The sequence below is a fragment of the Notolepis coatsorum genome (genome assembly GCF_963971535.1).
Source record: "Notolepis coatsorum genome assembly, chromosome: 2".
Lineage (NCBI taxonomy): Eukaryota > Metazoa > Chordata > Actinopteri > Aulopiformes > Paralepididae > Notolepis > Notolepis coatsorum.
Window position 1 is genome coordinate 116,412,516 of NC_140166.1, and position 15,653 is coordinate 116,428,168.

General features: G+C 44.2%; 1 protein-coding gene across 1 annotated transcript in view; it reads right to left on the reverse strand.

Annotated features, from left to right (window-relative positions):
* The window catches only part of dpy19l3 (dpy-19 like C-mannosyltransferase 3), a gene marked incomplete at both ends in the record, with an annotated part of 352,724 nt that overhangs the window by 244,755 nt on the left and 92,316 nt on the right, over nucleotides 1-15,653 (reverse strand). The window contains one exon of the mRNA XM_084308278.1: nucleotides 12,453-12,587. Coding sequence (XP_084164404.1) covers nucleotides 12,453-12,587 — 135 coding nt within the window. The remainder of the gene's footprint in view (nucleotides 1-12,452; nucleotides 12,588-15,653) is intronic.

Sequence of the window (15,653 nt, forward strand, 5' to 3'; positions counted from 1 at the left end):
AGAGAGAGAGAGAGAGAGAGAGGAGAGAGAGAGAGAGAGAGAGAGAGAGAGAGAGAGAGAGAGAGAGAGAGAGAGAGAGAGAGAGAGAGAGAGAGAGAGAGAGAGAGAGAGAGAGAGAAGAGAGAGAGGAGAGAGGGGGCCCTCCAGGGCATCCCCTGGTGATGAGATGTTCTATTTGGTATGCTGCCACATCTAGTTCTATTTGAGGGTTGAATTTGCATTGTTTTCAAATTTATAAATGATAAATGTGCACTTGTATTTTTTGGCCCACAGTCCACCATCCACGTTATAATTGGGTATAATATATCCACAGACTCTTCATGGTAACACTCCTCTCCAGCCCCATTCATTCTATTGTTGTTTTTCTGCTCACACACTTACGCATCATGGTATTTCAGTGATACTTTTGAACAGGATTTCTACATTACGGTACATTACTTGGCTAGCCAAACACTGATGAAGGAACCGTAGTTCCGAAACATGTATGTCTCAGGCTGCCATTAAAAAATTATTGAATCTGAGAGTGCTGGTCCGGCTTCCTGCTTTCTTCAACATTACTTGGTAACCAAATAACATTTGGACATTAAGACCGGAGATATTTAAAGGTGATGTAAGTGGTATTTCTTTGTTAAAATAAGACTTAGGGCTAGATCCACAAAGAATGGATTGCACGGTGCTAATTGCACTCTTACTTACAATTCATTATGAATTGAAAATGGGGGACCCAGGGGCGCCCCAGTGGCGAACCACATAGCGCACTCAGCCGCGACACGGCCGACCCGGGTTCGACTCCCGAACCCATCGTTATTTGCCGAATGTCTTCCCCCCACTCTGTCTCCCATTCCTCCCCTGTCTCTCACTACTGGACTGCCCAGTAGAAATAAAGCGATAAAACGCCAAAAAATAAATCGTAAAAAAAAAAAAAAAAAAAAATGGGGGACCCTGATGTAAACAAGACGAAAGTCTTTCTCTGGTCTGCATCCCGGCGAGACACCCCAGGTGAATAGGCAAATATACTTTTTTTTGTTGATTTTGAGATTTTGTTATATTTTGCTTCCTAAACATGTCTTCTATGAAACTAGTGACAATAAAAGGTCAATAAAACACATTTAGGGCGGTTAGGTGGCGTAGCGGAGATTGCGTTCGTCACCAACCCCGGAGCTGTGAGCTGGATTCGCCTGTTCGAATCCAGCTCACAGCTCCGGGGTTGTCACCAGCTTGGCTGGCCGTTCACACTAATACAATTGGCTGTATTAGAGGGTGGGAGAAGCTGGCGGGGTGGGTCCGGGTCGTTGTAAACAGCGACTCCTACAGTTCGGTCGGGGCGCCTGCTAAGCGCGGATAGGACCTGAGTGGGATAGTGTGATCCTTCCACACGCTACGCCCTCTCAGGGAGGATCCGCGCTGCCAGGTGAAAAGAAGCGGTTGATTGGCTGGACGTGTGTCGGAGGAAGCACGTGATAGCCTCCACTCTCCCAGATGATCTGACTGTGGGGGGTAACTGCGCAGCGACCAGGAAGGGGATTGGGAATTGGCATACGACTAACATTGGGATGGGAGAAAAATCGGAGGAAAAATGGAGGGGGAAAAAGATAATAAAAAAAAAAAAAACACATTTAGTTGTTTATTTTACTTCATTTAGCCTTATTGCATCCATAATGACAGCTCTCTAAATGAAATGGTAGAAAATCTCAATGATGCACTGTCATCTGTATTAAATTATGTCACCCCACTAAAAACGAAAAAGAAGAAAACCAGAGCCTCGCCCTGGTTGAACTATAATGCGGTCAACAAAGAAAAAAGGAAATGTCGTGCAGCGGAGCGAAAATGGAGAAAAACAAAAACCACCATATGCTGTGATATATACAAAGATGCTTTAACTGCTTATAATAAAACCATCTGTTACAAAGGGTCAGATTAAACCGAATATATATATTTATTGCTTGATATCCCTTGTATAATATTTGTATATCGTTTGATATCCCCTGTATATTATTTGTATACAATATAGTATAATAATTTGTATTATTTGTACCCTTTACCTGGGTACAAACCAGACCATAATATTCGCTCTCCTATTGGACAGCGACCCCTAGGCGCCAACGACCATACCCCCAACGGCAAGTTCAAAGGCAACGCCAAGGCATGTCTCAACATGTCCAGGTTTGCGCAGTAATACGAGACATAACTGAGGTTGGCACTAGATAATTCACCTTACGTATAAATACGGCGCAGGTGGAAACAGCAGCAATTCGTTCATTACTAGTAAAGCCTTCACCACGAGTCAACGACCAAGTGAAGTGAGCAACCTTGCGTCTAAATAGAGCACTTAGAACATGTGCGAATAGGATAGTAAAAGTGTCAGAGTTTAGTGAAATAACGTCAAGTTCAACCTAGTTTAATGTGAAGCAGAGTGCACAGGAGAATCTACACCGGCGACTGCAGAACCCTTTCTGGTTGGATTATATTGCTTTGGTACCGTGACTGCTGGAGCAGAGAACCGTCGACCCACTATCGTTTGGGATTTACCCCCCGTGAGGATCATCACTCGGGCCTGCCTCTAGGAAGAGGCTGGCTAGCTGTCTTCCATGCTGTCGAGCATACTTGGATTACAACTGCTGCTTTGTCTGCCGATCAAGGGAGTACATGACCACTCCCGTAGCTGGAGCCTCTTTATTCCTCGTTGACCCATACTTTGCACCCGAACATTCCTCTACCCTGCCGGCCTTACACCCGGAGGGAACCCCCCAGTGTCTCCAGCTGGTACTAGTGTGCCTTATGTAATTGCTATGCCACAGGTGGCGTCAGTTTAGACCCATCTTACTATTCTCATTGACTTACGCTCTTGACCTACTTTACGTGTGTTCTTCGCCTTACAAGCGCGAGTATAATTCTCAATCTGTAACCTAACGTTGCTTGCTTGATAATAATAAATACCCTCCAAATAGAACTTTATGTGTCATTGCCGTATTCTTGTGTGGGTGTTCACCATATATATTCATGTACTGTATGGCCAGTAATTAAAGTACATAACTAAGTAGTGGTTTAATATACCATACTCTCAATACAGTCAGGGAATTGTACCCCTCAGTTACAATTGGTCCTTCGAGCCGGAGGGTATCAGTGTAATATTTAATATAATATTGATATTAACCATGGCCAGCGGTGAACACTCCCCAAGCGGCTCTCCCAAGCTAGAACGCCCACAGCGCAAACGTCAGCCACCTCCCTATCTGGAGGAATACGCTGTCAGTCTAATACCTAGCTTTAAACAGACGTTAAATGCGGATAAAGCGGATAGTCAAAGCATGTCAAATCCTATCGACCAAGCGACCCGACCAGTAGAGACCCCAGTGGATTCAGACCAAACTGACTCAGCTCACGGGGGGGACCAGGTGGGACATGACCAGACTATACCTCCAGACAACGTCACCGGGAGAGTCCCCGGAGAGCTCCAGGATAAAGAAAGCGCTCCGGGGACAGAACCCGACACACAACCAAGAGAAGAGAAGCGCGCCCAGGAGATGGACCTCGGAGCGCGCCAAGAGAACAGATCTCCAACGAGCACTGTCAGAAGCCGATCACCTCCGTCAGTGTCATCCCCCAGCGAATCGGATCAGATGCTGGCGCAGGCATTCATCGCCACCCTGGCAGCCTCCACTGAACGCGATCGACTTCAAGCACAGACGCTTAGTGAGCGCGAACACTCTACCATGGAAAGAGAACGCCTCCAGGCTCAACAGACGAGCGAGCGCGAACAATCTGCAGACCACCGAGAGTGCCTTCACGCGCAACTCCAAGCGCAAGCCCTTAGTGAACGCGAACACTCTGCAACCGATCGAGAGCGCTTCCAGGCGCAACAAACGAGTGAAGACGACCGCATAAGACTGGAGACCAGACGCCTTCAGACGGAAGAGAACATTGAAAGAGGCCGCGCCGATGCACAGCGCGCCGCCGCCAATGCACAGCGCGACGCCGCCCATGCCAGCGCCGATGCACAGCGCGCCGCCGCCAATGCACAGCGCGACGCCGCCCATGCCAGCGCCAATGCACAGCGCGACGCCGCCAATGCACAGTGCGACGCCGCCAATACCCAGCACGAAGCACAGCGCGACGCCGCCAATGCACAGCGCAACGCCGCCAATGCCCAGCGCGAAGCAGAGCGCGACGCCGCCCATGCCCAGCGCGAAGCAGAGCGCGACCGGCTGCAGGCGCAGATGATAGAACAATTGATTGCCATGGCGACACCCCCTCTCTCCGCACGGAGCTCCCGGAGATCATCACGACAAGGGTCTAGGGCACATTCCCCTACCCGACGAAGCGACCCGGGACCCGGCCAACAAGAGGATCCTGTCTACGTCTCCGACCCCCCTCCCCGACCGGTCGATACGAGACCCAGCCACCGGGAAGAACCGGCCTACGTCGCCGAGAGACTGACTAGAAGACTCCAGGACCTAGAAGAGGAAGAGGAAGAAGAGGAATGTCAAGCCCACCAGCAGCAACGTACTCTGGACCAGGAGGCCCAGTACAGCCCCGACCAGCAGCAACGTACTCTGGACCAGGAGGCCCAGTACAGCCCCGAAGTCAGCCCCGAGTCACTGCACTACAAACCCCCGACCCAACTCACGGGTGAGTTTGACGTACAGTCAGCACCGAGGAACAGCACCTGGGTACCCGGCCCCTGGTACCCACCAAGTACCAACCCACGACAACACGTACGGGGAGACTCGCCCAGGAGGCCTCTTCCCCTACGCTCACCAATGTGCCAGTCATCCATGGTATCGTACCTTGGCACACCGACGTTCCCAGACTTTACGCACGAGGACAGAGCACAGTACACGGAATTACGGATGTGCTTGGAGACTATGATGTCCGACGTCCCCGATGAGTCGTACAAATATGCCATCCTCCTCAAGCACCTCAAGGTGCCCAGAGCGCATAATATAGCGCTGGCATATTCCAACTCAAGCACCCCATACTCCGCGGCTCTAATGGCCCTCGACCAGCGTTATGGACGCATATGGGACTACGTGATACAAGAAATAAGAGATATCGACCGCCTCCCCCCAGCCAAAGACAATAGAGCATTGGATGACCTCTCTATCAAGGTACAATCCCTGGTAGGGATGCTGGGGTCCCAAAAGGAGAAAGGGAGATATGAACTATATGCTAACTCTAATGTGGAACGAATACTAGAGAAGCTCCCTCCAGCCCGCCAAGAGCGCTTTCGGCAGCCGAGAGACCACCGTGATCCCGACGGTCCCGAGCCATCCCTCCTAGACCTGGCCGCCTTCCTCGCAAGGGAAGTCAGCAGCCTACGACTGTATACGTTCGTGTGGAGTGGACCAAGCCCAAGAGATGGACCTCGGAGATCTAATGATAACCGCCGGTCAGTGACTGTTATGCACCAGGCCGAGTCAGTGCCACAGCACGAGAACCACAGCAACCCCCCGACCAAGGGGGAGTGGAAGATTGAATGCCAGTACTGTGAAGGGGAACATCGGCTGTATCAATGTGACACTTTCAAGAAGCTGACCACTGACGAGGTGAGTCAGTGGATCAAGGCCAACCGCCGCTGCTTCCGCTGCGCGCGCAACCATATGGCAGCTGAGTGCCGTTTGAAGAAGAGATGCAGCAAGTGCGACGGCGCCCACCTGGAGGTCCTGCACGACATCAACAAACGTCCGCCAGGAAACCAAAGTGGGCCCATCACGGTGATGTATCAGGCCGAGGCGGTGTCACCACATACCAGGCCTGAAACCACCCCCTGGTGTCCCGACTGTCGCAGCAGACACGGGGACCGACAGTGCCACCAGTACTACCCCGAGTCGGCGCCACCACCGTCGAGTCACAACTCCCCCGCCAGAGAGGAACGGGAGATCGTCTGTACCTACTGCGACGGCGGACACTGGCTGGCACAGTGCACCGAATACAAGACACTGAACCTTGTCCAAGTTGATCAGTGGCGTGAGGCGGCCCAGGCGGGCGCCGCTCACCGCGCATCACTGTGCGGGGCCCACCAGCAGAAGATCCAAGGCAACCCACCAACAGGAGTGCTACACATAGACCAGCATAGCGGGACCCCCGAGTGCTCATCAAAGTGGTCAGAGTGCTCCTGAGCTACGAGGACAAGGTCCTGGACACTTACGCCGTCCTAGACGATGGGTCTGAAAAGACTCTCCTCCTCGCTTCTGCCGCAGCCCAGCTGGGCCTGCGGGGTGCCAAAGGAACAATGACAATCCGTACCATTAGAAGAGACCAGAAGACCATAAAGGGTGAAAATGTCTCTTTCACGATAGCAGCGGTCGAGCAGCCCGAGAAGCAGTATAGTATCACTAACGTATTCACCAGCTACGACATAGGCCTGTCACAGTACACCTACCCCATCCCACAGCTGATGGCGAAGTACGTACACCTACGCAGACTACCTATACCGCTTATCGACGGCGCCACACCGACCCTGCTCATAGGCTCCGACCACGCGGACCTCATTCTCCCAATTGAGGCGGCCCACATCGGACCCAAAGGATGCCCAATCGCGGTTCAGACCCGACTAGGGTGGACGCTCCAGGGCCCCCTCTACGGACTTGACAGTCAACCCACGTTTACACGCTGCCTGCACACAAAGGTGAGCGACACAGGCCACTCTCTCGTACAGCCCGTTGAGAGGCTATTGACATTAGACGAGAGGCCTGTGAGAGAACCGTGGGCACAAGAAGAGGGAGTTCCGAACTCCACCCCCCTCAGCTGCGCTCCAAGCGACGTAGCTGACCTCGAACCCAGCACCCCAAGCGACTCCTTGATGGGGCGGCCGGAACCGGACCCTCCTCAGACGGGGTACAGACCAAACAAGAGGAACAGACGGAGGATGTGGAGACACAGCCAAGCACAGATCAACCAGTCTCAGGCCCGCTTCCTCCTAAGCTCCCTACCACCCCTTCCAGCCCGTCAGAAGCGGGTCAAGGACAGGGACAACTTAAAAGTGGACACAATCGTTATGATCATAGACCAGTCACTACCCCGAGCTGCGTGGCCGGCCGGCCGCGTAAGCAAAGTGATCACTGGTGCCGACGGAAAGGTCAGAGCGGCAGAAGTTATTGTCCAGGGACGGACCTATACCCGACCCGTGGCGAGGCTGATAGAGTTGCCAAGGCTCCCTGACTCCCTTGATGACGATCATGACCCACTGACTTTGTAGATTGCCCTACTCCCCACAACAGACATTGAGTGTAGTTGACAGGACTATTAATCTGTCTTCACTTTATCTAATTAGGTGCGGACTAATTAGGAGGCGGCTGTTACAAAGGGTCAGATTAAACCGAATATATATATGTATTGCTTGATATCCCTTGTATAATATTTGTATATCGTTTGATATCCCCTGTATATTATTTGTATATATACACGGAATATCCCTTTACCTGGGTACAAACCAGACCATAATATTCGCTCTCCTATTGGACAGCGACCCCTAGGCGCCAACGACCATACCCCCAACGGCAAGTTCAAAGGCAACGCCAAGGCATGTCTCAACATGTCCAGGTTTGCGCAGTAATACGAGACAGAACTGAGGTTGGCACTAGATAATTCACCTTATGTATAAATACGGCGCAGGTGGAAACAGCAGCAATTCGTTCATTACTAGTAAAGCCTTCACCACGAGTCAACGACCAAGTGAAGTGAGCAACCTTGCGTCTAAATAGAGCACTTAGAACATGTGCGAATAGGATAGTAAAAGTGTCAGAGTTTAGTGAAATAACGTCAAGTTCAACCTAGTTTAATGTGAAGCAGAGTGCACAGGAGAATCTACACCGGCGACTGCAGAACCCTTTCTGGTTGGATTATATTGCTTTGGTACCGTGACTGCTGGAGCAGAGAACCGTCGACCCACTATCGTTTGGGATTTACCCCCCGTGAGGATCATCACTCGGGCCCGCCTCTAGGAAGAGGCTGGCTAGCTGTCTTCCATGCTGTCGAGCATACTTTATTCCTCGTTGACCCAGACTTTGCACCCGAACATTCCTCTACCCTGCCGGCCTTACACCCGGAGGGAACCCCCCAGTGTCTCCAGCTGGTACTATTGTGCCTTATGTAATTGCTATGCCACAGGTGGCGTCAGTTTAGACCCATCTTACTATTCTCATTGACTTATGCTCTTGACCTACTTTACGCGTGTTCTTCGCCTTACAAGCGCGAGTATAATTCTCAATCTGTAACCTAACGTTGCTTGCTTGATAATAATAAATACCCTCCAAATAGAACTTTATGTGTCATTGCCGTATTCTTGTGTGGGTGTTCACCATATATATTCATGTACTGTATGGCCAGTAATTAAAGTACATAACTAAGTAGTGGTTTAATATACCATACTCTCAATACAGTCAGGGAATTGTACCCCTCAGTTACACCATCCGCTTAGCAAGGAAAGACTACTTCTCTAAAATCATTACAGAAAACGCTGGAAACTCCAGAATCCTTTTTTCCACTATTAATCTACTACTCAACACTGCCCCTACACCTCCTCAGTCATCAACGGTTAAGTGTGAAGAACTTGCACTATTCTTTAACAACAAAATAACCTTGATCAGGGCCAGCATTACTCATGATGGAAATAAAGCTGATTGCAGCAAACCGCGCAATGTAACCATGAGAAGATTCACATGCATTACATTAGATGTACTCTGCAAAACTGTCTCAGAATGTAACTCCTCCACCTCAGACATTGACCCTATACCTACAGCTTTCTTCAAACGGGTGTTTAATAGTGTTTCAAGACCTGTGCTAGATATCATAAACACTTCCCTTAGAACTGGTATTTTCCCAGATGCCTTTAAAACAGCAGTTGTAAAGCCATTACTAAAAAAAACCTAACTTGGATAGTAATGTAATGGCAAATTATCCAATATCCAACCTACCATTCATTAGTAAAGTACTTGAAAAGATAGTTTCAGTTCAAATAAATTCCTTTCTTGAAGAAAACAACATCTCGGGATTCAGAAAATATCATAGCACTGAAACTGCCCTCACCAAAATAATCAGTGACCTCAGACTAAACTCTGACGAGAATAAGATCTCCATCCTTATCCTGCTAGATCTCAGTGCAGCATTTGATACAATCGATCACAATATTCTAATCGATCGTCTTGAAAACCTTGTCGGTTTCTCAGAACATGTGCTAGGCTGGTTTATCAGAGGGAGGAAATTCTATGTTAAACTAGGAGATCACATGTCTGATATATACGACAACAACTATGGAGTTGCACAAGGGAGTTGCTTAGGTCCTTTACTCTTCTCCCTTTACATGTTACCGCTGGGTGATATCATCAGAGAACATAATGTAGATTTCCATAGCTATGCGGATGATACACAACTGTACATATCTTCTGAACCAAATGATACAGCGATTAGCTCCATTACAGACTGCTTACTGGCAATAAATAAATGGATGAGTAAGAACTTCCTGAAACTAAACGAGAACAAAACTGAAATTCTAATTATCGGCCCCAAAACTAAAAAAGAAGCGTTAATAAAGAACCTGGGAGGACTAACCCCTTGGATCAAATCTGAGGTCACTAGTCTCTGGGTTATCATAGATTCAGAACTGAACTTCAATTCTCATATTAGCAAAGTGACGAAAACATCGTTCTTCCATCTCAGAAATATAGCAAAAGTACGACCATTTATTAATCAGAACGATGCTGAGAAGCTAATTCATGCATTCATATCTAGCCGGTTAGACTACTGTAATGCACTTTTCACAGGTCTCCCTAAGAAAACCACAGAGAGGCTTCAGCTAATCCAAAACTCTGCAGCCCGACTGCTAACTAGAACCAAAAGGAGAGAGCACATTAGTCCAGTCTTAGCTGCTTTACACTGGCTTCCTGTAACATTTAGAATTGACTTTAAGGTCCTTCGCCTTACATACAAAGCTCTAAATGGACAGGGACCTAGCTACATCGCCAACACTCTAATAAATTACAAGCCAGCAAGAACACTGCGATCATCAGCTGCTGGACTACTAGAGGCTCCCAGAAACAGTCAAAAGAGGATCGGTAATGCAGCCTTTATCAACTAGACCCCAAAACTGTGGAACAAACTACCCCAAAACATCAGGGAAGCCAACTCGCTAGACATCTTCAAAAGACAGCTTAAAAATATCTCTTTGCTCAGGCATTTCAATGAAACATCAGGGATATCCTGACACAAATTGTACTTACCTGCACTATTCTTACCCTGCTTACTTTTATACACTGCCTATCAAATTCATGTGTCGGTTCTATGCAAATTTTATATGCACTGTAATTTTAAGAGAACTATCTTATCACACGTTTTACTTCTTACTGATGCACTGCTCTGTTGTATGTTAAATACCCTGTTGTATGTCCGTTCTATTTTATAATTTTTAGACTATTTTTAAACTGAATCATTTTAAACTATTTTTATTATTTGTATTACTGAATGAAACTGTAAACAGAGAGCCTATTGGGATGCTAGATCCTAATGTGAAACACTGTGATTTACCATACGTTGCTACCTGTCTATCTTTTTTATGCTCGATTATGCCTGTATTTTTTACTGTTGTGAAGCACTTTGAACTGCAACCTCTGTATGAAAAGTGCTATACAAATAAAGTTATTATTATTATTATTATTATTATTATTATTATATTATTATTATTATTATTATTATTATTATTATTATTATTATTATTATTATTATTATTATTATTATTATTATTATTATTATTATTATAAATGTGCCCATATTTAATGGGGAAGTGCCTCATTTGCTTATATAAACATAAAATTCAGAAAACGTTCAATATATTTTTTCTTAGTTTATATGTACATAACAAACTAGGAACGTTTTATAGTGATATCTATTCAAATATTTGTTTGCCTATTAGGGGGTACTACACTGTACTACACTGTTACTACACTGTTTGTAGCCTGTGTGTAGTTCTGTTCAGTTTAATAACATCATTATTAGACTGACCTGTGTGGTGTGTATGAGGTCTAGACTGACCTGTGTGTTGTGTATGAGGTCTAGACTGACCTGTGTGTTGTGTATGGGGTCTAGACTGACCTGTGTGTTGTGTATGAGGTCTAGACTGACCTGTGTGTTGTGTATGAGGTCTAGACTGACCTGTGTGTTGTGTATGAGGTCTAGACTGACCTGTGTGTTGTGTATGGGGTCTAGACTGACCTGTGTGGTGTGTATGAGGTCTAGACCAGGGACGCGGGAACTCATTCTGACTTGGGGGTGCGGGGGTGCGGTCGAGTCAGAGATAAATAATAATAATACCACCGTCATATTAAAATGCATGCGCGAAGCAGAAGACGATTTATTGCAAGCGGCAACAACAAGCATACATCACCAGCCTACCCCACCTGTTGCGCCCCCGTACCAGAACGCTACGACGGACGGGGACGTCTCTAAATGTCGTGCCTTTATTTTTCAATGTTCACTATTCGGACAACAGCCACACACTTCCAAAGTGATTATACATCTAAAATCGCTTACCTGCTCAAGGGTCCTGCGTTAGAATGGGCGACAGGCAGCTCTCCACTTCAGTCAGTCCTTTATCCATTTTGTCCAGTCTTCTGCCTTGAAGGTGAATTTCTCTGGCGGGGGAACTTTAAACTGACTCATATTTTCGCTTTCACGCCGTTAGCGCTAGCTACCCTGCTGTCTCTAAACTCAAACTCAAACTAGTACTAACGTTACTGTAGCAGCCTACTCTAAAGTCTATACCAACGGATTTCCAGTTCCGCGTTGACGCTTCCAGGCCGCGTCTATTCGAATCCCAACCGGTTCATGCGTCGGCTACACGCTGTTAATAACACTGCATTATCAAGACAGCGCCCCTATGAATATCTGGCAATAAAGTAGGGTACATCTGCAGTGCCGCTTCGCTCTTTGACATTGAGTAGCCTCGGTTACAATGGAATAAATGCCAAAACAACCTTGCAGTTGCAGTTACACTCCCATCCAGCAGGGGGTGCTGCAGCCCCTGCCGCACCCCCCCCCCCCCCCTTCCCGCGTCATTGGTCTAGACTGACCTGTGTGTTGTGTATGGGGTCTAGACTGACCTGTGTGGTGTGTATGAGGTCTAGACTGACATGTGTGTTGTGTATGGGGTCTAGACTGACCTGTGTGGTGTGTATGAGGTCTAGATTGACCTGTCTGGTGTGTATGAGGTCTAGACTGACCTGTGTGGTGTGTATGAGGTCTAGACTGACCTGTGTGTTGTGTATGAGGTCTAGACTGACCTGTGTGGTGTGTATGAGGTCTATACTGACCTGTGTGGTGTGTATGAGGTCTAGACTGACCTGTGTGGTGTGTATGAGGTCTATACTGACCTGTGTGGTGTGTATGAGGTCTAGATTGACCTGTCTGGTGTGTATGAGGTCTAGACTGACCTGTGTGGTGTGTATGCGGTCCAGACTCACCTGTGTGGAGTGTATGAGGTCCAGGCAGTCTAAGGAGTATATGATGAGGGCTTGGACCAGCAGAATGAATTGGTTGAACTGCCACGTCAGGCAGAAACAGAATGTGGTGACGAACATCAGCCACACCAGCACCTTCTGAGGAGGAGAAACACACACACACACACACACACACACACACACACACACACACACACACACACACACACACACACACACACACACACACACACACACACACACACACACACACACACACACACACACACACACACACACACACACACACACACACACACACACACAGTTGGATAAACTCTTTTGTAATGCCACAAGGCTCAAATCGTATCATACATTTCTATGATATGACGTGATAATAATAATAATAATAATAATAATAATAATAATAATAATAATAATAATAATAATAATAATAATAATAATAATAATAATAATAATAATAATAATAATAATAATAATAATAATAATAATAATAATAATAAACAGTACAAAGTTAAATATTTAATTTGGAGTAAAAGTACAGTTCCCTGAGATGAAAATACTCAAGTAAAGTACAAGTACCTCATGATTGTACTTAAGTACACAGTGGATTCTTGAACACGAAAAAATGCAACTTAAAACATTTGAATACACTGAGCACAATTTACAGGATATAGAAAATGATATTGACCCAGACAATAATCTATTCTTCAACATCAACGACAACTGCTGCTCCTATACAGATGATCAGTACAACCGGACAATTAAGACAGTTAACAAACTATCAATAATTCACTTCAATTCAAGAAGTCTGTATGCAAACCTTAACAGCATTAAGGAATATTTAAACCAGTTTACACAACCATTTAACATAATTGCCATATCAGAAACTTGGATGAACGAGGAAAAGGGAATGGATTTTGAAATGGTCGGATATGAACTCAACTACATGAACAGAAAAAATAAGAGTGGAGGAGGAGTGGCTGTGTATATGTGGATACAAACTTGAATTATAAGATTGTAGAAAGAATGACAAATGTGATTGATAATTTATTAGAATGTATAACAATAGAAATATGTGTAGAAAAAAAGATAAATATAATTGTGAGCTGTATATATAGAGCACCAGGTTAAAATATTGAAGTTTTCAAGGACTGGATGGAGGAAATGTATATAAACAATAATCAAAATACTATTTTCATCTGTGGGGATTTTAACATTGATCTTTTAAATCCAAACAAACATAAAATGGGGAATTCATCAACACATTGTATAGTTTGAGCCTGTATCCAAAAATCACAAGACCCAGCCTAATCACATCCCATTGTGCCACTCTGATAGACAATATATTTACAAATATTATAGAAAACAATACAGTGAGTGGATTACTAATAAATTACATCAGTGACCATTTACCAGTTTTTACAGTTTATGACAACAACTACACAGAAAACAAGCAGGACAATAAACTACAATTTAAACGAGTGAGGATAGAATAATCAATGAACGCTTTCAAAAATGATTTGCTACTACAAAATTGGGAGATAGTATATAAAGAGGAAGACACTGATAAAGCATATGAAACAGAATTTATTATCTATATGTAACTTATTATATCATAAACATTGTCCAATAAAAGAATATAACAGTAAACATAAACACAGCCCATGGATCACAAAGGGATTACAGAATGCATGTAAAAAGAAAAATACACTATATAAAGAATTTATAAAACATAGAACTAAAGAGGCAGAAAATAAATATAAGAAATATAAAAATAAGTTAGCTAATATTATGAGAAGATGTAAGAAGGATTATTATAGTAGAATATATATTATAGTAGAATATTATAATATTAGATAACAACAATTGTACCTAAATTGTACCTCATCCCATTTCTGCTTTGCACTGTATAGTATATTGTATATTATTATATTGTATAGTATATTGTATGGTAACTCAGTTACTTCTACTCTGCATTGAACATTGTATATATGTACATACTGAACACTTGTGTCTACGTACTTGACTTCTATTTTATACTTGCTATACTTATTTTATACTTATCTATTTTTGTCTAGCACAGTCTCTGGAGCGTAACAGAAAGAAGCATTTTGTATAAAAGTATTCTGTACTTCTGTATGACAACTAATAAAGAAACTTGAGAACTTGAAACTTGAGAACTTGAGAACAACAAATATAATATTAAAGGTGTTTGGAATATATTAAATGGTATTATTAGGAATGGCTCAAGACAAGTAAGCTATCCTCAGTATTTTATTGAAAATGATCAAACTATTAGCAATATGGATGATGTGGTTAACATGCAACTTTAATACATTTTTTTGTAAATATTGGACCAGAATTAGCGGGACAAATCCAAGATCCAGTGACTCCTGAAGACATAAATGACAATTATATTGAAAGAAATCCTAGTTCAATGTTTCTGGAAGCGGTAGATGAAAATGAAATTATAGAAACTACTAATAAATGTAAAAACAAAACATCTATTGAAAGTAATGAAATATATATGAAAATAGTAAAAAAATGTCATTCATGGGATTTCAAAACCACTCACGTACATCTGCAATTTATCATTCAAAACTGGTCGATTTCCGAATAAAATGAAAATAGCAAAAGTCATACCTCTGTTCAAAACTGGAGATAAACACTGTTTCTCTACTTCCTCAGTTTTCAAAAATATTAGAAAAACTCTTCAACAACAGATTAGATAAATTCATTGATAAACATAATTTACTCACCGATAGCCAGTATGGATTCAGATCAAACCGGTCACCATCACTAGCATTAATATAACATGATAAATCATGATATATTAATCAGGAAATTGGAACGATATGGGATCAGGGGGGTAGTATTGGATTGGGTGAGAAGCTATCTAAATAAAAGGCAACACTTTGTGATAATGAGAGATTATAAATCTGAATGTTTGGACATTGCTTGTGGTGTCCCCCAGGGGTCAGTTTGGGTCCAAAATGGTTCATCTTGTATATAAACGATATAAAAGTATAATATATTTAAATGTATTTTATTTGCAGATTACACTAATCTTTTTTGTTCTGGTGAGAATATCCAGCAGCTTTTAGAGGTTATCACATCTGAGATGAAGAAATTAAAAAAATTGTTTGATAGAAACAAATTATCATTGAATTTGAGCAAAACTAAAATTATGTTATTTGGAAA